General features: G+C 33.5%; 1 protein-coding gene across 50 annotated transcripts in view; it reads right to left on the reverse strand.

Annotated features, from left to right (window-relative positions):
- The window catches only part of COP1 (COP1 E3 ubiquitin ligase), a 256894-nt gene that overhangs the window by 173872 nt on the left and 55938 nt on the right, over positions 1 to 27084 (reverse strand). For 13 of the 50 annotated variants that reach the window (XR_012426194.1, XM_074020076.1, XM_074019965.1 and 10 more), the window contains 3 exons: positions 24374 to 24442; positions 11000 to 11059; positions 9517 to 9593 (listed from right to left, as the gene is read on the reverse strand). Coding sequence is in view for 49 of the 50 variants with exons in the window: in XM_074020076.1 (XP_073876177.1) it covers positions 9517 to 9593; positions 11000 to 11059; positions 24374 to 24442 (206 nt within the window). In the remaining variant the exon portion in view is untranslated. Of the gene's footprint in view, positions 1 to 8347; positions 8402 to 9516; positions 9594 to 10999; positions 11060 to 24373; positions 24443 to 27084 lie in introns of all 50 variants that reach the window. The other 37 variants (XM_074020276.1, XM_074020206.1, XM_074020106.1 and 34 more) reach the window with 6 other exon arrangements.

Below are 27084 nucleotides of genomic sequence, written 5' to 3' on the forward strand. Positions count from 1 at the left end.
CTTTGGCTCTTCTGGGTCTTTTGTGATTCCATATACATTTTAGGATATTTTTTTCTATTTCTGTGAAGAACGTCATTGGTGTTTTGATAGTGATTGCAATGAATCTGTAGATTGCTTGGATAGTATGAACATTTTAACAATATTGATTCTTCCAACCCATTAACATGGCATATCTTTCCAGTTATTTGTGTCTTCTTCAACTTCTTTCATCAGTGCTTTATAGTTTTCATTATAGATACCTTTCACTTCTTTGGTTAATTCCTAAGTACTTAGTTTTATTTGTGGCTTTATAAATAAGAATATCTTTTTATTCTTTCTCACATTGTTCACTGCTGGCATATAAACATGCTACTGATTTTTTGTACGTTGACTTTGTATCCTGCAACTTTACTGAATCTGTATCATTTCGTTCTAATAGTTTTTTGGTGGAGTCTATAGATTTTTCCAAATAAATGATCGTATCATCTGCAAACAGGGATACTTTGACTTCTTCCTTTCCAATCTGGATGCCCTTTATTTCTTTCTCTTATCTGACTGCTCTAGCTAGGACTTTCAGTACTACGTTGAGTAACAATGGTGAAAGTGGGCATCCTTGTTGAGTTCCAGATCTAAGAGGAAAGGTTTCACTTTTTCACCATTTAGTACGACTAGCTACAGGTCTGTCACATATGGCTTTTATTATGTTGAAGTGTGTTCCTTTTATAAACAATCTATCGAAGGTTTTTATCATGAAGGAATGTTGAACTTCATCAACATCACTTTTTTTTTCTTTTCTTTTTTTTGAGACGGAGTCTCGCTCTGTCACCAGGCTGGAGTGCGGTGGCGCAATCTCGGCTCACTGCAACCTCTGCCTCCTGGGTTCAAGCGATTTCTCCTGCCTCAGCCTCCTGAGTAGCTAGGACTACAGGTGTGCACCACCACGCCCAGCTTTTTGTATTTTTAGTAGAGACAGGGTTTCACCATGCTGGCCAGGATGGTCTTGATCTCTCGACCTCATGATCCACCCGCCTCGGCCTCCCAAAGTGCTGGGATTACAGGTTGAGCCACCACGCCTGGCATCAACATCACTTTTTAGGTATCAACTGAAATGATCATAAGATTTTTATCCTTCATTCTGTTGATTTTAGTTCTTAACAAGAACCCAAGGATATTTTATAGAAATCCTGAAATGCCTACCAATTAATCATAATTACTACAGTTTTTGAGTTAAACAGTTTGATGATTATAAATTATTGGAATCAAAAAGTCTATTTACACCAAATTTTAAAGAGAATAACCAATTCACCCACATATCTTATTTTTCCTCCTAAGAATATGTAACCATGAGAACAGGGTTCTTGGGTCTGTCATATTCACAAATATATCCTAGTGCCTAACAGTGTTTTTTACATTTTTATCTTTAATTGACATAATAATTGTGAATATTTATGAGGTATAAAATATTGTGATCCCTGCATACACTGTGAAATGATCAGAGTATAGCATATCCACCACCTCAAATATTTGTGAGAACATTTAAAATCCTCTCTTTTGCTATTCTAAAATACACAATTCACTATCATTAACTATAACCACCTTGTTGCACAACAGAACACCAGAACTGATTCTTCCTAACTATAACTTCGTACTCACTGACCAACTTCTCCCCTCGCCCCATCCACTTCTAACCTCTGTTAACCACCATACTATGCTCTACTTCTGTGAGTTCAACTTTTCTAGATTCCACATGTAAGCAAGATCATACAGTATTTGTCTTTCTGTGCCTGTCTTATTTCACTTAACATAATGTCATCTAGGTTCATTTGTGTTGGTGCAAATGACAGAACTTCCTGGGTTTTTTTTAAGGTGCAATAGTATTCGTGTGTGTGTGTGTGTGTGTGTGTGTGTGTGTGTGAGTGTATGTATATATACACACACACAACAAATGTTTTAAATCCATTCATCCATTTAGATAAATACTTACATTGTTTGCATGGCTACTGTGAATAATGGGACAAAGAAGATGGGATTTTTTTCATAGTGATTTTATTTCCTTTGAGAATATTCCCAGTAACGGGATTGCAGGATCGTATTTTTATTACTAGTTCTATTTTTAGTTTTTTGAGGAACCTCCATAATGTCTTCCAAAGTAGTTGTACTAATTATAATACCAGCAACAGTGTATAAGAGCTCCCTTTTCTCCACATCCTCATCAACATTTGTTTCATCTTTCTGATAACGGCCAATCTAAGAAATGTGAGGTGATGTGCACTAATTTGCATTTCTCTGATGATTAGAGATGTTCAGCATTTTTTTCATATATCTGTTGGCCATTTCTATGTCTTCTTTTGAGAAATACCTGTTCAAGTCGTTTACTCATTTTAAAAATAGGTTGTTTCATAGAGTATTTGTATATTTTGTTCCTTGTATATTTTGCACATTAGCACCTAATCCAATATATGATTTACAAATATTTTCTCTCAATAATTGGGTTCTAACACAGTGTTTTTTATACATGCCTGGCACACCTCAAATACTGGCTGAATGACTGAAAATAAATTCTTCAACTATTCTAAAGAAAATTACAGTTTCAAGAAACGTTTTCAGAACTTACTGAATTTCTATTACCTGTCAATTTTAATGAGAAATTACAGGTGTACAAAGAGAATCCCCTACGTTATTGCCATGGAAGTTTGTTTCCTGTGTTTTGTGTTTGTTTTTGTTTTAGTTCACAATCAAGATTCCTTAAGATTCTTCAATTATTTTACTGACTTTGGCATCAAGTTCAACTCCTTGGCATGGTTTAGGGTCAGAATTAAGTCAAGTAACCCTTAGTACTCACAAGAATAAAACAATCAAATGGTTTTACTACTCTCACATAAAGGTAAGCTTCATTAAATTACATCAAAACACCATGTATGTTCAAAACTCTCCAATGCAAGTGTAGTTGAGATTTCTTAAAAATCCATCTATAATCACCTAACCTTGAAGATTTGAGAAAAAGTATTAGCCTGTGTACAGATAACTTCCTGTATTGTCATAAGCTTCCCCTTAAGGATTAGTTCAACTTGATCATAAAAACATTTCATTTCCTGCATTAAGAAAAAAAATATCAAATAAAATAAAGTTGTTGAACCAATAATAGTTGCCAAAAGGTACTAAGAACTTAAGCATTAACATGTGAAGTGGCAGACGACAATGTCAGGGGTAATAATCCAGCCAAAGACTCACTATGCAAAAATAGGGAAGACGGCTCACTTTTCATCTACTAAAGACTCATTCCTGTCCTCCATACCCATCCCAAGCATATATTCTTTCAATGACCAGAGATTAGTATAATTGCACAGAGTGACAAGAGTAAACTAGAGGAATTTCTTAATGTAGTCCAGAAGCTATTATGCAATATCGTTTCTTAAATATCATTAATGTATTCAAATTATAAAATATATGAATTCACAAGGTATTAGATCACCACCCTACATATATATTTTTAATGTTAAATATTCCTAGCCTCCATAAAATGATTCCTTGCTTTTTCCTATTATCCCTATACTTTGATTCATCTGGAACTTTGTCAAAATTATAGAAACACAAATAAAAGGTATGCTTCAAAAATGTTTGATAGAGTAAATAAAATCAAAAGTGTCTTATATAAAAGTCTTACCTACATATTTTATTCATAAATCTCCTCCTTCCTCTAGCACAGAAAACAGGCAATTCAGAATTTAAACTAATGCATGCCTGTATGATATTTTTTAAAAAAATGAATTAAACTTTCAATCAACAGCAATTTATCAGTAAAAGCATTTTAAAGATAAGAGACTATAGATCAAAAAATTTTATTTAGTACTTGTATTTCGTACTACATTTACATACTATCTTAGAAAAACAAGACTTACTACGCAAATTTAACTCCAGCAACTATCTGGATCTTATAAAGCATACCCCGCTGAAGGAGATAGAGAAGTTTCAACTAATACATCATTTTTCAAACTAAGTTCTCTGATGTTCTGAACACACAGAAGAGACTAATAACTCACCATTCCAAAACTGCTTAAAGACAAAGAATAAAGCAATTATGAGATAATTATTTCTAAGAGAGAAATGACATCAATAAGATACATTCAGAAATTTAAAAGCAAAGTTACTGCAATGGCTTTGACGAGGATTTAAAATCTAATGAATAGTATGCCAATGTTCCTCATCACACCAGATATACAGCTAACCACAAGAGGGTAATACTAGGTTTATACTAAGCTAATGGCTTCATAGGCTTGATAATAAGTTATTTAGCAGTCCTTTCTATTCAATTACACATAATATTAAACTAAATAATATTTAAAGAGCCTAACATCCACATTTGTTAATCCATGTAGAGTCTACCCAGTTTACGCTCTTAAAAATTCAGAGAAAATCAAGCCTAGTCTAAGTATGTTTTAATCTAAAAAAAAATCAGCACTGTCCTATTTGCCAGGAAGAGAACCTAACAAAAATGTTTTGCCGTATTATTTAAATAAAGTCTGAGCTAAAAAGTTAAAAAATGTCTAAAACATTAATAATACTCTAGAAGGGCAAATAGGATATATATCCTCATAATCACCCTCCTATACAAAAGAACCAATTCCACTTCACAATAAGTAAAAGAGACTATGCTTGCCTACTAATCTCTGATTTATTCATTATTTGACACACACAACTATGCAACAATAAAATGTAAACTATGGTTTATACTGAGAATTGTGAAGACTTTCCTTCCTTAGAATTTAAAACAGACTAAAAAGGTTCTAAGTATAGCAGTCATAGGTTTGATTGATTATATGGAAAGTTTGAAATGGATGAAAGCTTACAAGGTTAAAAAATTCAACTGATTTTTATTTTTATTTTTTAAATACCTCACCTCAATGAAGCATAACTGATAGCTTTTATAGTAAGATTAAAAGAATTATTTACTTATTAAGTGTACTAAATGTCATGCTTCAGTAAATTCACAAATTGAAAATTAAATGACATTCTAGGTTAGGTATATATTTACTCAAAACCTTATATTTAAGTCCCTATTATATGTAAATCATAAAAATGTGGAAGTATATGAAAAAACCAATATTCACAGGATTACGGTACAGCATGGAAAACATGTATTTTTTCCAAAGTAATACATACTATAGAAACAGGATCAAAATAAGTAGAAATCTTTACAAAACAAGTGGTTAATTCTATCTCCTGCTTCCTTTTCCCTTCCCTTAAGTTTTTAGGGAAAGAGCATCTGAAAAAAGAATAGAAAGACCTCACCCTAGGTTTGGGGTCTTTGGGGATAGTTACCTACAAAGAACTCAAACAAATTTACAAGAAAAAAACAAACAACCCCATCAAAAAGTGGGCAAAGGATATGAACAGACATTTCTCAAAAGACGACATGCATACAGCCAACAGACACATGAAAAAATGCTCATCATCACTGGCCATCAGACAAATGCATATCAAAGCCACAATGAGATACCATCTCACACCAGTTAGAATGGCAATCATTAAAAAGTCAGGAAACAACAGGTGCTGGAGAGGATGCGGAGAAATAGGAACACTTTTATACTGTTGGGGGGATTGTAAACTAGTTCAACCATTATGGAAAACAGTATGGCGATTTCTCAAGGATCTATAACTAGAAGTACCATATGACCCAGCCATCCCATTACTGGGTATATACCCAAAGGATTAGAAATCATGCTGCTATAAAGAAACATGCACACGTATGTTCATTGCGGCACTATTCACAATAGCAAAGACTTGGAATCAACCCAAATGTCCATCAGTGACAGACTGGATTAAGAAAATGTGGCACATATACACCGTGGAATACTATGCAGCCATAAAAAAGGATGAGTTTGTGTCCTTTGTAGGGACATGGATGCAGCTGGAAACCGTCATTCTCAGCAAACTATCCGAAGAACAGAAAACCAAACACCACATGTTCTCACTCATAGGTGGGAACTGAACAATGAGATCACCTGGACTCGGGAAGGGGAACATCACACACCAGGGCCCTATTATGGGGGGTGGGGGGGAGGGATGGCATTGGGAGTTATACCTGATGTAAATGACGAGTTGATGGGTGCTGACGAGTTGATGGGTGCAGCACACCAACATGGCACAAGTATACATATGTAACAAACCTGCACATTATGCACATGTACCCTAGAACTTAAAGTATAATAATAAAAACAAAAAAATAAAAAAAATAAAAAATAAAAAGAAAGACCTCACCCCAGGTTTGGGGTCTTTGGGGATAGTTACTTAACAGTTGAATCCAGGAGAAGTTTCTAGGCAAAAGGAACAGTATAAGCAAAGATACCCTAACATTCTGCTTTGAGAGTTACATACAACTTTAAAGCACGAAAACAGTAGGCTGGGGCTAGGTAATTACAGAGGGTCATGCAAAGAGATGGATCTAAATCAACGTACATGATAGGCAGCTACTGAAAAATTTTAAGCAGGAAAGAAACATCATATTTCTGACAACAACACATAAGAGGACAGGTTAAAAGACTATTGCTAGATTAGGTGATGCTAAGGATCTAAACAAGGCAGAAGCAGTAAAACAGGACATGACAATTACAGCTAATCAAAGTAGGTAGAATATAAAGTTCTGTGGGGGACTGGGAAAGGGAGGGAATACCATTATCTGGCTTCTGCTTTTCTTTTTCATTTAAATACATAATCTAAACATAAACCCAGAATCTATGTAAAGGATTCAGTGACCCGACATATAATAAAGATAATCATTACAGAAAACTAACAAATCTAGAAAAGAACTTTGTAAAGTAAGCCTGTTTTAAAGAGAGATCAAAACTTTTTAGTGAGGAATAAGAACAAAAATTGTCTGGCATTTAAATAATAAAGCTAACAATTCTGAAAGAAAAATGATCAGTAAAATTGCAACTACATGCTGCTGCTTAAAGAAAAATCAAATATTAATAGTATTATAAAAGATAATATTCATGTCAGCATGTCTGATTTCAAATCGTAATCTTAAGGATCATTTTCACTCAGAGTATTTAAGGGCTACATCATTTTTCCCAAGTGCCTCTCTGAAGCCTTCAGTGATACTCAAATCACTTGTTTACAGAAAACATCAAAACACTCTTGAAGAAAATACTGTTTGCCTATTTTTGCTTCTTGAACTGTTAACCCATATAACTCTGCTAGAATCTAATTTAATGATAGCTTTGCAAGCAATTCTAGCAATTCTCCAACAACATTTTCATAAACTTCATGAAATCTAGTATGTTTTACAAGATCTGCTACTTTATTTTACAATACAACCACTCTTACCTCTTCCATCAATAAAATCCTAATGCAAACCAACCTCCTCTCTTCTGACTGCTACAATGCTTCCTAACTTTTCTCCCTAGCTTCCAATGTCAGGAAGTTGAGAGGGACACTGGTAGTATTTTCTCTGTCCACCACACAGGAATCCAAGTAAACATTTTAAAATCTAAATCAGATACTGTTTAACACCATCCCATAACTTTCTATCATAATTAGTCTTTACTTGATTAATGTGTCAACTTAGATGCCACCTCCTTGGAGAAGCCTGGCTATGAAAACTAAAACAGAACCCTTTTGCAAACCCCTAGCATGCCTAATTATTCTTCCTAAGGTAGCGCAGTCATGCATCACTCAATGACAGGGACACATTCTGAGAAATGTGTCATTAGGCAATTTTGTCATTATGTGATCACAGAGTATACTTACACAAACCAAGATGGTGTATATATATATATGTATGTGTATATATATGTGAATATATATATGCAAAAAACCAATGTCCCAGCGCCATTACTGAATATCAGTCATTTCTCCTACTTGATCTGCAATGCCAATATCAAGTGTCATATATTAGGTCTCTTTATGTGCTTATGAGATCATTATTTTCTTATGAGATCACCATCATATATGCAGTCCATCACTGACTGAAACGTCATTATGCAGTGCATGACTGTATTATGTTATATACTACTACGCTATACATTAGCCCTTTTAGTATCTCCCCCAACCTCCATACACACATCCCAAAAGGTAAGTTCCAAAAGGACAGGGACTTTGTCAGCTAGCTCCAACACCTAGAATAGCTCCTAGCATATCAGAGGCATTCAATAAATAGAGCAATTAAGTAAATTCACTATACTGTCACAAATTCATAAAATCCAACAATCAATGACAGACTGAGTAACAAAGATCTGGAAACAACATATACAAAAAAAAAAAAAAAAAAAAGCTACTGTTAAACAGAGAGGAATAAGACAATGGGAATGAATCATTATTAGTGAACTTTTTGTGATGTGACAACTTTTTCTTCCCTGTATGTACTTACATAATAAATATTCCATTGACAAAGATCCTGTGCATATCAGAACTGAATTCTAGGCTTAAAGATAACAATATACACAGACAAGTCATTCTCAAATGTTTCAAAGAAAGAAAAATATAGAAGAAAATCAACTGAATTACACAGCTAAAATAATACCAGAATCAACCAGAACTCACAAGGATTCTCCATACTATAATTAATGGGAAAAATGTCAAATCTCTGAATTCTCCTCAACTAGAACAACCCTGCACTCTTTCTGTACACAATGTACCAAACTAGATCCAAAACAGCTTTCCTAAAGTGATAGATTCTGAAGGTTATTATAATTTACCATAGTAGAATTGGACTTCCTGATAGTCCACATTACCCTAAAACTGTTTGTCTGTTAAGATTCCATTACATCATTATCCTAAGCAGAGGGTGGATTTAACAAACCAAAAAACACATGATTTCATGTAAAACTGTTCTTAGTTTGAACATTTCAAGCATAAAAATTCAAAACTCAAGACTGAGAGAGTACATATTTCATGAGATAGAATTTTGAAGCTAAAAGGGAAACACACACATTCACTATATTTTACAAATAGCTACTACTAAACGAAGCCAGGCATTATTCTAAAATCTTGGGAAATGGTCATGACAAATATAACGCCATTCTAATATAACATAGAGAATAATTAATTAATAACAAGGAGTTATAAGAAAATATCAAGGAAATCTAAACTAACAGATCTGTCTATTGCCCTCATTTTAAATGTGGGAAAAGTGATCTGCCCAATAAAATTTAACAAGTTAGGGGGAAAAGTCGAAGGTTTTATCTTACCACATTTTTCCCTAATACTACCACTTCATGTTCTCAAATTTAGATTTTTTAATGTCATCTGACTTTAATTCACAAGATATTTAGAGCTATCATTACTTTAAGAAAGTCATCAAACTTTTAATCCAACTGTGAATTCATAACATTATAGTCTTCTACTCGCTAACTCTTCCTGGCATAAAATTCATCGCATTAAGGAAACAGATGGGCCATATGAATCTCATTTCTAGATCATGACCAAAGTAATTTCTCAGGGGTTTCATACACTGCATGGAAAACGCTCCTAAAGAACTAGACCATATGCACATTTTGTAACATGAATTCTAATCAATTGCAAGTGTGAAGCTTGTACCTGTGTGATGGAGAAGGAGCTTCAAATTGAGGCACTGTGCTATCCTCACTGACAGGAGAGTATAAGCCACTCATTTCCTGAAAATAAAATTATTTGAATTATAGTAGACATTTCAAATAGAAGATATATAAATCAAAAAGAGGCATGATATATTCCTTTCTATTCCTGGGTTTTCATCAGTCCTCATTTGTCTCAACATCAAATTTCTGAAGGCTTCCTCTCCACAGAATAGAAAAGCAAGGACATGTGAAAAGTTAAGAGACAAGCCTTTTCTATGGTACACAATCTTAAAGAACCATAAATTGTTTACTAAATATTGTTCATCATTAATGAAGCTACCAAATGCAGAAAAAGATAACTGTAAATATTTTAAATGACATGTACATTATACTACGTGAATAGTGAACTAGCACATCATTAATTCAGGTGATTATCTATTGATAAATACTAAGATAAATATGACAGTAAGATAACTGGATCATCAGGTTCAACTCTTGAACACAAAAGCACAAAAAACACCCAGAATATGTCAAGTCTCTGCTTTATATATATTTTCCACAAACATTAAGATTGAAATATTAGCTTTGTTTAATAATGACTTAAACTCTAATTTTCGATCAGTAATCCAGAGGAACAGGCCTAATCAACCATTATATAAATTTTGTCTTTCACACTGACAATCTAGCTTCCTTTTTTATGTAATTTTGATTAATGAAGAAACAGCAAATTTTAAAATGCCACTAAAGATGCATCATCAGATAGAATTATTTCTGGCTAATCCAAGCTCAGCTCAATCATACAGTCAAGTAAGTGACATAAATGTGTAACAACTTAAGAATGCCACAGAGGATACTGAACATCCACTAAATATTAAATCCATTAATCTTTAACATGTTCTACATATCAGCAAAAGAAAATTATAACATATAAATAATTTAAAAACACAAACTAAATTTTTTAATAAATACAGCCAAAGGCAAAAACTTCAAATCATAATATCCTATAAGACTCCCAAGGATCCTCCCATAAATTTCCTTAGGTAAACTATATTAAACGTAAATTCCCAGAATATTGGTAATGTATTCTTACATTTCTCTTTTAATTAACCTTAACTCCTAGAAATGCACAGAGTAGGTATGTAAAAATTGTTAATAAACAAAGCATTTTAGTGGTAATAATTGACAGTTTTAAGTTATGATGGCACTCCAAGAAAACTGAGTGGTTTAATTTTTGTCAATCTATTCAAGAAAAATTATGGCAATAAAACATTGTAAAACAAATTTAGACTATATTTTATCATCAAGTGTTCAGAATTTTTTTTTTTTTACAAAAATTCATTCTCAATTAAAATGAAAGTAACAGCTGTTACTTTCTTCATAACTAAGACCAATCCCATAAACTTAACATGGTAACTTAATGGAAAGGTGACAATTTCATGAAATTGAAAAATTGCTAAGGATGCGAGAAATTCTTGATTCCTTACTTCCACTCTCTTAATATCCTCTTCCAAAACACTTAGTTCCTTCTGGATCTGTTCCAGTTGCTGCAGATTAAATAGAGAGAGAGAGACAAAAAAAAAAGCCTAAGCCAAACCAAAATGGCATCACCATGATCATAAAATAAATTTACATTAGGAAAATAATTTCTATCAAACTGGGCACTAATGGCAAATTAACAGGAGGGATAACCACCAACAAAATATAGCTAGAAGTTCCCATTTTTAAATGCAATGGTAGAGAATTATGTGAAAACACGATGTTGTACTTCTTTAATACAACAGTTTGATTTTACAATAAAAGTATGAGAGATGAACGACAGTGACTTAAAAAAATACAAGATAGCCAAAGAACTTTCACATTACCTCATTTAGTTGTTAAACAGAAAAACTCAGCATGTCAGTTGTTAATCACACTTTTACTTTTTTTTTTAAATTTATTTTTAATAGAGATGGGTTTCACTATGTTGCCCAGGCTGGTCTCCAACTTTTGAGCTCAAGCAATCTGCCCGCCTCAGCCTCCCAAAGTTCTGGTATTATAGGCGTGAGCCACTGCACCAGGCCTTTAATCACACTTTATAAATAAACATTAGTCTGACAGAGGTTAAATCCCCTCATCCAAAAGCAACCACAAGTCAGTATCTTAACACCTCCTTCTTAAGGGTTTTAAAAACATATCTGAGATATTTTATGTTTTATATCTTGCCTATTAAACCATAATAATTTTCCATGCCACTAAAATGCTAACATTTAATTGTTGAATAACACTAAACAACATATTGAACCATTCCCTGTCTCATGAGAGATTTAAGTTGCCTGCAAACTATCATATATTACTCGGGAACATATTGGTCTTTCAGATTTCATTTCATTTTCAGATTTTATTAAAAGGTTACTTCAGATTTGATTAAGAGAGTATTAAAAATGAAATGATTCAATCAAAAGAAAACTGCTTTCCAGAAACACTATACCAATTTAAATTTCTATCAACAATATGCGGTTGTCTTACTCTAACCCGGATATATTGAACAAATTTATAAATGTAAAATATTAACAACTAATGCTTATATATTACTGATTGCCAGATGTGAAAAATGAGGCACAGAAAGGTTAAATGATTTGTCCAAAATCATTCCGTAAGTGGCAGAACTGGAATTCAAATTAAGGTAGGCTTCTTGTTACAGAATTCATGCTGTTAACTACTATTCTTTACTACCTATTGAAAACAGTACCTTATTATTAACTCACTTCTTTAATGACTGATAAGGTGAACAGAGTTTTTATAGAGACTTATTAGCATTAGTATTTTCTGCGGCAATACAGGCAAAGTTGGCAATATAACAACTTATTCATTCAAATATTTACCAGTTCTAGGCACCTTCCTAAGTATTGAGAAGAACAGGATCTAAAAACAATTGTAGCCCTTACCCTCACTGAGTTCAGTCTAGGGGAGATGGCAAACAAGAAAGCCAATAGTTGAAATATTATAGCAAGCATTATGATGATGGTATACAATGTATTAAGGGAATATAGACCACATCTAATGTAGAGCTGGTAGGGTAGGAACAGGACTAGATAACTAAAATTTGATTGAAAATTAAATCAGAGGTTGAACCTTAAAGGACTAACAGAATTTGCCAAGTAGAAAACAGTGAGGCATGACACAATAAGCAGAGTAAATAACAACACATGCAAAGGTACAAAAGCTATGAGAAAGGTAAATAATAAATCTGAAGCTAAGGCAATAAATGAAATTGCTTAACATCAATCAGTATAGTCAGAAGAGATAAAAACAAAACTGGAATGGTAGAAAAAGCCAATGTCAAAGAGATGGGCAAAGGAAGAAGCAGCATTAACTATCAAGAAGGGCAAAGTCGCAGCCAGAAAACCAGGGGAAATGACAGTACTAATGGAGAAATCAAGGGTGAAAGAGTGATTAGCATTTTCAAAAGCTTTCAACTCATCTATCTACTTTAATAAACTTCCTACCACCTTAAAATATGTCACACAATGTCACCTTAACTGAAACCCTGCTCACTCTTAAAGACACTGTCTGTCCTGAAACTCTTTCGAATAACGGCTGCTCAACTGATAAAGTCTCTGAGGCCCCAGGGTTTACAGGACTTACTAATAGATAGGAACTCACTATTTCTACTGCATTCCATGGTCATTTCCAACAATTAGTATTCCATCCTAAAATCAGTTTTCCACCATAACATAAAAACCACTCTGTCTAGCTCATACCAAGCAGCCAAATCCCTGTCTACCCACTTGAGCCATCTATAAACATCCCAGTTATTCCCCACCATCACTGAAGCCTTTGGGTTCATGGACATTTTCAACTCCAGCATCCAGTGATGCTGACCTCTAATTCAGAAAAACACTCCCATGGTCATCTCTTAAACATTTTCATTTAACTACCTTAAAATGTTCCACTCTTGAAATTTTTATTTAAACAAATGCTTTAGTATAAGAGGTCTTTAGTATAATTGCTTTAAAAAAATACATTTAAAAAGAAGAATGAGTATCTGACAAATACTCATTTGAATGAGTATTCTGATATCCAGAATCTATAAGGAACTTAAATAAATGAAAAACAAAAAACAAACAGCCCCATGAAAAAGTGGGCATAGACATAAACAGACAATTCCCAAAAGGCAACATACAAGCAGCCATCACACATGAAAAAATGCTCAACATCACTAATCATCGGATAAATGTTAATAAAAACCAAAATGAGATACCATCTCACATCAGTTAGAATGGCAATTATTGAAAAGTGAAAAAACAAACAAAAAACAAAAACAAAAAGATGCTGGTGAGGATGCAGAGAAAAAGGAATGTTTATTCACTGCTGGTGGAAATGTAAATTAGTTCAGCCACTGTGGAGACTGGAGTTTGGAGATTGCTCAAAGAGTTTAAAAGAAAACTACTATTCAACCCAGTAATTCCATTATTGAGTATATATTCAAAAGAGAATCAATCATTCTCCCAAAAACACAAGTGTATTTGTATGTTCATCATAGCTCTATTCATCACAGCAAAGATTCATTATTGCCCATCAACAGTGGACTCAATAAAGATGTGATACACAGACACCAGAGAATACTATACAGCCATAAAAAAAGAAAAAAATCATGTCCTTCGCATCAACATAGATGGAGCTGGAAGCCATCATCCTAAGTGAATTAATGAGGGAACAGAAAACCAAATACCAAATATAATGTTCTCACTTATAAGTGGGTGTTAAACATTGGGTACTCATAAAGATGGTTACAACAGACACTGGGAACCACTGGGGTGGTGGAAGGGAGAAAGTGTTGAAGAACTAACTATTGAGTACTATGCTCACATTTCTGAGTGACAGGGTCAATTGTACCCCAAATTCTAGCATCACACAATATATCTACATAAGAAACCTGTATATGTACTCCCCGAATCTAAAAGTTGAAATTAAATTTAAAAAGAAAGTAAATATCTGTATCAATAGCCAAAGATAGCCAATATTACTTGTATGATACATAAATAACTGAAATCAAATTAATTTTTATTCTGCTTTTGAACTTGAAATTCCAGAAAAATTTCCAAAGTCACCTGAAATCTCAAAATTTAAACTCTAATGTCTTCTCTGAAAAAAATCTTCCATCTCCTAGTACCTCAAAGCTTTTACTGGATAATATAACTATTGTTATATATGGAGGCTACTATATATACAAGGTGAAACTCATAAAACTGCCAATAATAAAACAATTTTTACTTCAAAAACAGCAATTTCATATGGTTCAATTTAAAAGTGAAATAACGAAGGCATGGTGTTGTCCAGACAAACATACAGATAGAATGCAAAACAAAATGATATAACCTATCCATGAGAAAGTCTGACAAGATATCAGGCAAGAAATACAAGAAAAAAGTCTGGAAGAATGAAAACTGTTGAGAGAGCACATATTAAATTTGAGGCATTTCCATTTCAAGATGAGAATTCTGAAGGGATTTTGAGCTGTAAATTGTAAGGGCATCAGTGCAAGACATTTTAGTACTAGTAAACAGAAAAAAGATGAAGGACAACCATTTCAAGGATGTGGAAAGAAGAAATGGGCTAAATTCACTCCGTAAACATCATAACCCCAGGAAGGAGAACCTAGAAGAAAAGCCTGAATATGAGTCCAAGAATGTTTTAAAGATATATGAAGAAAAGTTCAATAAGCTGAACTGCTATTACCTAAAGGAAAATCAATCATAAATTAGGAATGATAATAAACTCCTAGATCACATTTACCTGAACCCCATTACAGAGATTGGTGCTACTTAAAAAATAAATAAATACTTAAGATGGAGAACTAAGACAATGGTATTTGAGAGCATGGGACTAAGGAATCAATAGCAAGCACTCTCTTAACACTGTGCCAAAGCCAAAGAAAACTTATAGAAACATTTAATATAAAGGTAAAGAGTAAGTCAGTCTCAGAATCCCATAAGGAGACAAGAGACAGACTTTCCCATTACTGACAATGGCTTTGATGAGTATCACTGGTACTCATTTGACTTTCATTAGTGCCTTGATAAAGATATGCTTAAGTATTAAACTCATTATTTGAATTTTAAATATAATTTAAAATAAATTATATATAATTGTTCCAAACTGAACAAAAGAATACACCATTACACCTTCAGTGAGGAAAAGCTGATTTTAAAAATCGAGCAAGGCTAGGTACGGTGGCTCAAGCCCGTAATCCCAACACTTTGGGAGGCTGAGGCAGGCAGATCACCTGAGGTCAGAGTTCAAGATCAGCCTGGCAACAAGGTGGCACCCTGTCTCTACTAAAAATACAAAAATTAGCCAAGCGTGGTGGTAGGTACCTGTAATCCCAGCTACTTGGGAGGCTGAGGCAGGAGAATCGCTTAAACCCGGGGGGTGTAGGTTGCAGTAAGCTGAGATAGTGCCACTGCACTCCAGCCTGGGCAACAGAGCAAGATTCCATCTCAAAAAATACATACATACATATACGCATACTGCAGCAAAACTTAATATATACTAATTCTAAGAGAGTTACTACCCAAAACAAAGCATTTAGCCATATGAAGTGCACACTACAGCGAGACAAAATCCTTGTCATCCCATACTATCACTCCACAAACACTCACATACTTAATATCTAGTTCCTGAAATGGCAGACCTGATTAAAAGACTTTATTTAACCCTTTCATAGCACTTTCTTTCTTTCTTTCTTTCTTTTTTTTTTAAAGACAGGGACTCATTCTGTCACCCAGGCTGGAGTGCAATGGCACAACCTCAGCTCACTGAAGCCTCTGCCTCCTAGGCTCAAGTGATCCTCTCACCTCAGCCTCCCAAGTAGCGGGGACTACAGGTACAGGCCACCATGCTCCACAAATTTTTTTTTTAATTGTTTGTAGAGACAAAGTCTCACTATATTGCCCAGGCTGGTCCTGAACTCCTGGCCCTCAAGTGATCCTCCCACCTAAGCATCCCAATGTGTTAGAATTACAGGCATGAGACACTGTGCCCAGCCAACATTTTGTTTTAAGCTGAGAAGAAAACAGAAAAAGCAAGAACAAAACCAAATAAATAAATAATAGAGTAGTGAGGGGGCAAAATAAGATAGCTTATGTAAGAGTAAATGTAAACAGATGTCAATACCAGTAGACTGATAAGTTACAAATATAAGATGTAATAGAGCAACCACTAAAAAAAGATACAAAAAATTTACTTTAAAATATTATAGATAAATCAAAATGGAATTCCAAAAAACAAACAAACAAACAAACAAAAAACCTGTGCAAAAAGCCATGGAGAGAAAAACAGAAAAGCAACAATAATAATAAAAAAAATATATAAAACAAAAAACAAAATGACAGGCTTATGCCATAATATTTATATTAAATAAATGGCCTAAATACATAATTTAAAAACTGAGCCTGGCAGAGTAGATTTACAAAGCATAGTTCAACCATATGCTATCTATAAGAAATTCACCTCAAAGATAATGAGCCAGTAATAGGTATAGCAAGGAAAGAAAGGCCTGGTATGAATGCAGGAAATTCTCACCACACATTTCACAACTTTACCATGAATCATGCAACTGCAGAAAACACATTCTTTTCAAGCACAAATATTTCAAAATTTTAACCAATTACCAGTTGGTACAGTAAATACCATATTCAAAGAAAGAAAACACAACTTTCTGATTACAATACAATTATAACAGAAATCCAGAACAAAAAAAACAAAATCTCAATGTTCAAGTAATAAGACCCTTGTTTCTAAATAAGCCACAGGCCTAAGAAAAAAAATAATGAAAATTAGAAATTATTTTGAACAATAATAAACAAAATATGATGCCAAAAAAATTAGGTACAGATTAAAAAAACAAGAAACTATGGCCCTAAATGCCTACATTAGAAAAAATAATGTGCATAATAATATGCATATCCACCCAAGCCAACAGATTAGGAAGGAACAAAAAAGTAAAATGAAAGAAAGCAGGATGGAAATAATAAAGAACATAAAACAGAAAACAAAAGAGAGAGGAAAAACAAAATCAAAAGTTGGTTATTAGAAAAAATTCATATAATTGATATATTCCTGGCAAGAACTGATCCAAGAAAAAGCGAAAGAGAGAGAGAAAGGAACAAGCAAAATAAGCACTGCCAGGAATGAACCCTGGTGACATTAAAAACTTAAGACTCTATTAAGACCAATCTTATGCTGATAAATCTGAAAACTGAGATGACATAAACAATGACTAGAAAAAATTTAACAAACGAAAAGTGACATCTAAAACAAAAACCTTAATAAAAACATAACTGTTCAAGTAACAGATTCAATAACTTAAAACTTCCCACAAACAAATCACAAGTCCAGACAGCCTCTCCAATAAGATCTTTAAACATTCAACAAAGATGTTCTTAGACTACACAAATTATTCCAGAAAATTTAAAAAGAGGATACATTTCCCAACTCATTTGATAAAGCTAGCATAATCTTTATAGCAAAACTGGACAAGATATGTGTAAGAAAAAAAAATCTCATTCATGAACATAGATGCAAAAATCCTAAAAAAAAATATAAGCAAACCAAACCATATAGAAGAGAATATACATAATGGCCAAGTATATAAGGGGTGCAAGTAGGGGGACCAATTGTCCTGGTGGGGTTTCCTAGAATGCAGAACCTTCAGTGATATAACTAAGACATAAGACACTCCTGCGCCAATCAGGATGGTTGGTCACTCTAGGAGCAAAGTTGACTGACTTTCCAATGTTAAACCAATGTAATTATTCACATTAACAGAATGAAAAGGAAAAATCATATGGTTGTATCAGATGCACAAAAGTTCTGGAGACTACTCAACCCCACTCAGAAATTTTTTTAAAATTCTCTTAGCAAACTGGGTAGAAATTTACTGCCTTGAGTAATAAAAAGTACCTACAAAAAACCTACAGAAAACATCATACCTAATGGTGACACGTCGAATGCTTTCACTTTGAGATCAGCATCAAGACTAGGATGCCCCGCTATCACCACTTCTATTCATCATTGTACCGGATGTCCTAGCCAGCAGAGTAAGACAAGAAAAATAAATAAAAGATATAAGGATCATAAAGAATGAAACTAAACTGTTATTATTTGCAGATTATGATGTGTACATAGAAAACATAAAAGAATCTACAAATAGGATTAATGAGAGTTTAACCAGGTTGCTGGATATTTTTAAAAATGTGTATGTAAAACACAACTGTATTTCTATACACTAGCAATAATAAGAAACTAAAGTTAGAGACACAGACGTCATTTACAACAGCATCAAAAATGACTAAATCTAAAATAAAGATGTGTAGGAATACCCTGAAAAATACAAGGATATTTTAAAGATCTAAATATAGAGGGAAGCACCATGTTCATGAATGAGAAGAGTGAATATTGTAAATACACAGTCTCCCAGATTTATCTAGTCAAATTAATCCCAATAAAAGGCACAGCAAGTTTACCATGGAAACGTACTAGCTGATTCTAAAATTTATATTGAAATGCAGAGAGCCAGGAATATCCCAGACTTTAAAGAAGAACAGCAACTTAATTCAAAGCTCTAGTATTTAATACAATGTGGTACTGCCAAAAAGACCAGTGGAGCAGAAAAGAGGACCTAGAAACAGACCCACACATACATGGACACATGATATATGACAAAGATGAAATTTCAGACTGATTAAGAAAGAATGGCCTTTTTAATAAAGGATGCTTGGGCAGCTAGATATCCATATGAAAATATCTCTATATCTCACATTATACACAAAAATAAATCTCTAGGTAGAGTACAGATCTAAATATGGAAGATAAAAGAATAAAGCTTCAAATAAAGAACAGTATAGAAAAATGTCTTTATGACTACAGGTGGAAAAGACTTATTTAAGTGACACAAAAGACACTAATTATAACAGATAAGATAAATTTTGCTCTATTAATATCAGAAACTTCTGGTCATCAAATGACACCATTAAGACAATGAAAAGAATGCAGCCCAATTAGAGGGAAAGATATTTGTGATAGACAGATCTGACAAAATGTATATCCAGAATATATAAATATCAAACCATTAAGAAAAACCAAACAAAAAATGTGAAAAGTTTTAAACAAGTACTTCAGACACAAACATAAAAAAACCCAAACGGCCAATAAACGTACTATTAGGTGCTCAACCTTGTAAGTCATCAGGAAAATGCAAATTACAACCATATAACAGTATATACCCCAAGATCAGCTACACTGGAAAATAAATCCATTGGTATCACATACTGGCAAGAACACAGTGCACAGAAATGCTTATACAACGCCTGTAGGAAGAATAACTAACACAACTTGTTTTGAAAAATATTTTGGCATTATCTATTAAATTTGAAGATACACATATCCTATGACTCATCAATTCCACTTCTAAATCCATTCCATATAAATATGTATACCAACATAAACCTGAATACACATTTAACATAGTAGTATTTTTTGCAAACAGCCCAAAACTGAAAACAACTCAAATGACCATCAACAACAAAAATGGGGCATATTCACTTAATGGAATACTATACAACAACAACAATCAACCAACTACAGTCATATATAACCATGTGGATGAATCGTAACATTGAGCCAAAGAAGATAGGAATAAAAGATTATATATGGCACAAGCACACTTATATAATGCTCAAAAACAGAGAGACCTATGGATACTCAGGCATCGAAACATTAAAGAAAGGCAAGAAAGTGACTGCCATAAATATCAGAATATTGGTTACCTAATGTGCAAGGAAGATGATTGCAATCCAAAAAGGGTAGTCAGGGTGCTTCAGCCGTTCTAGCAGTATAGCATTGTGCTTACAATGGTGGTTATACGAATGGTCACTCTACTATAATTCTTTAAATTTGATTTATATACTTTTTTGTGTTTTTCATATAAAAATCATTTAAAATTTAATTCACTAAAATTCCAAGTAAAACCAAAAGGAAAACAAGACTCATCAAAACGATTACAGTAAATTTAACAGGTATCAAACACTTCCAAAAGTGCATTTTAAAATTAAATCAAATGAAATAGAAGGGAATCATTCAAATGCTGGTACAAATTTGCACAGACAAGACCAGCTTTTACATGGATCCTACACCCCTTTTGATTAACCTGACCATGAAGGAGACTAACACGTTCATTTAAATATATATAACTATTAAATGCTGTAATAGACAGGTTCTAAGACAGCCTCCAAAGAGCCCCACCTCTTGGTATTCACACCCTTGTGCAATTCTGAGTGTGGAATGAACCAATGATATGCTTCTAACAAAGAGAAAACAGCAAAAGTTTTAGGATATAACTTCCAAGATGAAGTTACAAAGAGAATGTGACTTCTGTCTTCAACACCCTCTCTTGCTTTCTTACTTGCTCCTTTTGAGAAGTAGCCAGCTGCCATGTAGTGAGCTACTCTGTGGAGAAGCCCATGTGACAAAAAAAGCAGTATCTCTTTCCAAAAGCTGATGACCGAGCTTGGAAAGTTCCCATCCCAGTCAAACCTTGAGATAACTGCTACCTTGGCCAACACCTTAATTGCAGCTTTGTAAGAAACCCAGAGCCAAGGCACCCAGTTACTCTGAGTCAAAATTCTAGACTCAATATATTAAATTTTTCATGTTTTAGGGCACCAAATTTCAGAGTAATCTGACACACAGCAATAGATAACTAATGCAAATGCTTATTATGTGACTTGCACTTTCCATTCTCTCAATATTCTAAGGAGAATCAGTAGGAAAAAAATAAAACTGAAAATTAATTGGCCCTAAATTACTAGCCAGTTGTGACAGTGGAGTACTCATTATCCAAATGAGTTAAATGAATCTTAACACTAAATCCAAAAAGCGTATTTAACTTCTCTGATTGGTATATATCAATGTCTAAACCTACACTCATCAGAACTCCAATTAAAAGTTACAAATGAAATCACGAAGTTAATTTGCAAAGTTTGAATGTTAAGCTTAGAGAAACAAACTCAAAAGTAGCAATTTGCCTCCTGGTAAATCTGTATTTTACTTGAATAAGTTCAAGTATATAAACTGTATTACAGGTCCTAAGAACTGTAACAATTATATTCATTTTGAGGATTAAACACACAGACAGACTTATATGCAAGAAAATATAACCATTCACTTTAATCCGTCTGCACTAAAACATGAGGTATTACTCAATTATATTTTCTAGACTAAAGCTTATTATAATTACAAATCACTATAGTAGTACCCAATTCCAATTATTGTTAAATTCATGAAATTTAATCAAATAGATAAACGTTTACAATTTGTTACCTAGCTTCTCAGAATTTCTTGTGTAATTAAATCTAAAATACTCAAAGTTCACTCAATCATAGATATAACAAAATCAAGAAAACCAAAATGTATTAATGACAGTACAATCACTGTACGCTGGAGGCACAAATATCCAGAAGTATTTGGAACTCGTATGTTTCTTGGTTAACATACCTACTACAAGAAAATATGATCCAAGAGAAAAGAAAAAAAGAAAAATCAATCACAAAGATTACATTAGATTCAAACTAAAGTCAAGCAAAAAAGTTCTACAGCATGATTCACTCAGAAGTTTAATAACAGAAATATAAAAACACCATGCCAAATCTATAAAATCAAAGTCAGTATCACAGAAGATGTTGCGGGAGGCCCTGGGCCACAACATCAGAGAAAGGCCAAATGAAGATCACAGAGAAGAATTAATGTTGGGAAGGAATTCTCCATTATCTCTCCAATTTCTGCACATCTTGTGACAGCTTTTGTTGTAAATTATCTTTCCAAGAATATTTATATGGCAAAGAGGCTGGCAAGACAGAAATACGGACTTATTCTGGGGGCAGAGGACAGATTTGTTTTCTGACCAATATAAAAAATCTTGGTCTCCCTGCAGTACCAAGATTGAACAGGTCTGCCAGCAACTCCTTTTAGAAGACTGGGGTTTCCTAACATGAGGGTTCCTTTGCTGCAACATAAACAAATCCATTTGTGTGTGCAGCATCCACCTAGAGCCATCTCCACATTGTCACGTGTGGGACATGGGGGTCAGAGGGAACTGATGCAAAGATGAAGCTGATGTTATCAAATGTCTCATGAGTAATAAAATATTTTATCTCCAGTCATCTCAGGTCTTTTGCCAGCATCGATGAAACTGTGCAAGCTAACTTGCTAACCTGCTATAAAGGTAAAAAATTTCAGACCCTTCATGTTTTACAGTTATATGGTATATCCTTATCATACGAGACAACGTCAAGTCTAAAAATTTGTGGCAGGCATCAGGAGACCCCTACAGAAGCAATGAGTAATACTGAAAAATCTCAGGGGCTAATGAAAACCATTAGGTTTCATTAATTGTTGCTTAAAATTAGTTTAGGACACAGATAATTATTAGTCATTTCATTTAAGCCCCAGGTATTTTGAGATTTTAACTTTGTTGATTCGTTTACTCATTCATTATCAGGTACTTTCTTATGTACTGAATATCATTCTCAATGACTTCAAATTCTCAGACAGACAGAAACATGTTATTCCATATATTATAAAAATGTTCAGCGTTGATCTTCAAAGTGTGGTCCAAGGACCAAGAACTTCAACATCCCTGGAGCTTGCTAGAAATGTAGATTGTCAGGCTCCAACAGAGCCTCCCTTAATCAGAACATGCATTTTAGCAAGATCATCAGGCAACTTCCTTCTTTTTGAGACGGAGTCTCGCTCTGTCACCCAGGCCGGAGTGCAGTGGCGCCATCTCGGCTTACTGCAAGCTCCACATCAGGCAACTTTCATGCACACTGCCGTTTATATTGAGCCACCAGACACTTAAACAAATAAATGACTGGACATCATCTTCTTTCCCACCAAAAAAAAAAAAAAAGGAAAAACCTAAGGGACACAAGTAAATCTTAAATTTATAACAGATAATGTTTGTTAGTAGGCACCTTAAAATCACAACTGAATTAGCAACAGTTGAAAATAAAAAAAAATAGCCACAAACCATATAAAAATATTTAGCTATTCAACACTTCATCATCCAGTAAAACATCTCTTATCTACTTATTGTCAAAAAGAACAAAGATAGCCCAGAACATAGCATGTAATAGACAATTTACATAGTTTTAAATGAGTAAAAAGTATACTAATTAGACAATTCTTAACATAAACATACCAGGTTCCAGCCAGTTAGAAATTAAAAAAAAAAAAAGTTTTCGAAGTTATTTTAGCATGCTATCCAGAGAACAGAATTTTGGCTATTTAATTTTCCCATATTTTGTATAGTGTGAAATGACTTTGAAATTTTATGTTAAATTAGAACATGCTCGCTATAAAACTATTGATAAAAAACTGCCTTTTAACTATCCTCCATGAGTTAGAACTCCCAAGTTCTAAATACATAGCTATGTTTTTACTTGTTTTTGCCTACATATGTTTAAAAAAAACTGTTTCCTACCTAAGGCTTTATTATCTAAATTTTCCTAAGTTTTCTCTTCATGGCGAAGGGTAGGCTGTTATTTAATAAATCTATTTTCAATTCTTTATAGCTTTTAGGTAAGTTACTGTAGTCAATCTTACTGATAACTTTTCAGCACATCTCCACAAAATGATTTTTTAAGTGTCAAGTTGTAAACAGAAAAGAAGTTAAAATAACAAAGCTTAAGGAAACCTCCTAAAAATTAAAATGCTTTTAAAAATATTTAAAGAAATTTTTAGCCTGAAATGCTTTTACAAAATGGGAACAGTTAACAATAGTAAATAAAACATTATGTAAAACACACAAAATAATATACCTCTCTCTTATTTCTTCTTGCAACCTTGAGGAATTCCATAAGAATCTGTAGCTGGGCTGCATGCGATTCCTACAATAGAAAATTATAATTTTTCTTTTAAAAAATATAACTGAGTTGAAAGTTTGCTTTAAAACCATAGCATAAACAGTAAGAAGCAACTTTATGAACCCATTTAAGTTCGTCTATTACTTCTATTTAATCAGTTTTCCCATTTGCTAACTGGTATTTTTAAAAGAATCAATTTTCTACAAAACTAACTCAAACTAACTTTAAGAAACAGGTGTTTTAAATTACATCCCTTACCTAACATGCTGAAAAATCTTTTCATGGATAGTAGCAATTCTATTATCTGACTCCTAGCCTTCTCTTCCCCAACTAAAGTAATAAAACATCAAAACAAAATTTACAGTGGAAGTAACATAGCTGATAGACACTAAAATCACTTTCTCCATGAGAAGCTCATTTGCAGAGATAAGTGTAATAAATAGAGATAAACCTATACCTTTAAAAAGTCAAATTTACTATTTCTAGTTATTACCTACTTACTCACAGATGTGAGAATATATTTCTATGGAAGATTTCAGGCAAAATCAAACATCTGAAAACAAAAAAAATTTAATATAATCAAGCGGACAGCTTGTGGGTTGGGAGTAACTCAAATTGGTAATTGAAACAAAGATAGAACAGATAAATGAAAGTATAACAAGCCTTGACATTTTCTGAGTAGCAAAACATAAAAATTCAAGTATATATCATTTACTGTTTTTTTTTTTTTTTTTTTTGAGACAGAGTCTCGCTCTGTCACCCAGGCTGGAGTGCAGTGGTGCGATGTCGGCTCACTGTAAGCTCCACCTCCTGGGTTCACGCCATTCTCCTGCCTCAGCCTCCCAAGTAGCTGGGACTACAGGCGCCCGCCACCACGCCCGGCTAATTTTTTTGTATTTTCAGTAGAGACAGGGTTTCACCGTGTTAGCCAGGATGGTCTCGATCTCCTGACCTCGTGATCCGCCCGCCTCAGCCTCCCAAAGTGCTGGGATTACAGGCATGGGCCAACGCGTCTGGCCATTTACTGCTAAAATTCACAAGAACCAGGAATTCCAGGTCAATCTGATAAAAATATATAAAAAGAATATCAAAAGCTAAAAATAAAATAACAATAAGAGATAGTTTATGAACAAACATCATTCTAATTTTTTCTTATATACTTGAAATGAAGAATAAAAAAGCCCAGTAGAGCGACTCCAAAACAAACAAAAATATATTTTAAAAAAAAGATTAATAAAACTTTAATTTGCCTGGCTATGCAACAGAACTACCTGAGGCATTTGTTAAAAACAGACACTGGGTCAGATTTTTAAAATTCTGATCCTGTTGCTCTAGAAAAGGTTCCAGGAATCTATGTTAAACAAGTGCCCAGATGATAAGAATAAGCCAATTAAAATCAAAGAATCAGTAAGACATAACACGTACTACAAATAAGCATGACTGCCTCACACCCACTTCTAGAGTCTATGCCTCTTGAAGACCTTTGGATTTTAAAAAATAAGAGGCAAAACAGATGAATGTAATTTACAAGTCAAGGCAAATAAGGAGAGATAAAATATGAACTGACAATCACAATAGGATACTCCAATTAAAAAATATAACTGAAATAATATGTTTTATAACTGAATACATTTCCAAAACATAGTATCATGAAGATTGACATTTTTTCTTGCAAGACAAACTGACTTTGACTGGACCTTAGACCCATTCTTCCCAAGTGAGTTAATCTGTCACACAGAACAAACTCACAAGGGCTCTGTCTCAACAACGATGACAAAGTATCCAAGTCTTTCACATTGTTTGTGGGACTCCTTTACACTAGTTATCTCTAACTATCTACAGATTATTTGTCTAGAGGACAAAGACCACAGTTTATTTAAAAAGTAACAATTTTATACAAAAAGTAACTCCAAGCTAATAAAGTGACAGTTCATTTACAAAGGAAGTATACAAACTATCTTCAAAATTATAAATTTAAACACTTCATTTCAATCTATTAACTAGAATATGTAAATACGACAAGAATGCAATTGATTTGTAGAAAGAAGGGGAAAGTCCCCAAAGTGTCAATGTAAAAGGAAAGCGGAGCCAACTACATACACCAGGAATTCACCACATGACACCTTCTTCTGCAGTTTAATCTTTTTAAAGGAAGAATTTCAAGAAAGGAGATGAATGGCAAATACGAAACTATAATTTCACAAATACGAAAGAAAATTATAAAAAATAGATAGTGGAAGAAAAGAGAATGCTTTAAAAAATGCAAAGAGTATAACCAATTATACCGAAATGTCTAGCCATATAATGTTCTACTAGAACAGGTGCGGAATTTTTAACATGAAAGTAATTCCACTACTAAAAATAGAAGTCCAAGAAGTCAATTCTCTACACATCTCTTACAATTGTCAAAACTTCCAAAAAATATGTAATGATCATTTAGCCCAATTCTCCCATTTTCAGATAAGGAAGCGTGTAAGAAAAATAAAGAGAAATGTATTTAGAAAAAAAGAAAGAAATATACATTTTAGTATTTTACTCTCTACTCTCAGTACTCTTTACAATACAGCAAGTTTTTGTTACACTTGTCCCATCTGGTTCAGCCAAGTGTCTCAAGAGGGAGTGTATCCACCACGTGACATGAAATATGCTTCAAATTTTTATAGAAC

The sequence above is a fragment of the Macaca fascicularis genome, chromosome 1 (assembly GCF_037993035.2).
Source record: "Macaca fascicularis isolate 582-1 chromosome 1, T2T-MFA8v1.1".
NCBI classification, from domain to species: domain Eukaryota; kingdom Metazoa; phylum Chordata; class Mammalia; order Primates; family Cercopithecidae; genus Macaca; species Macaca fascicularis.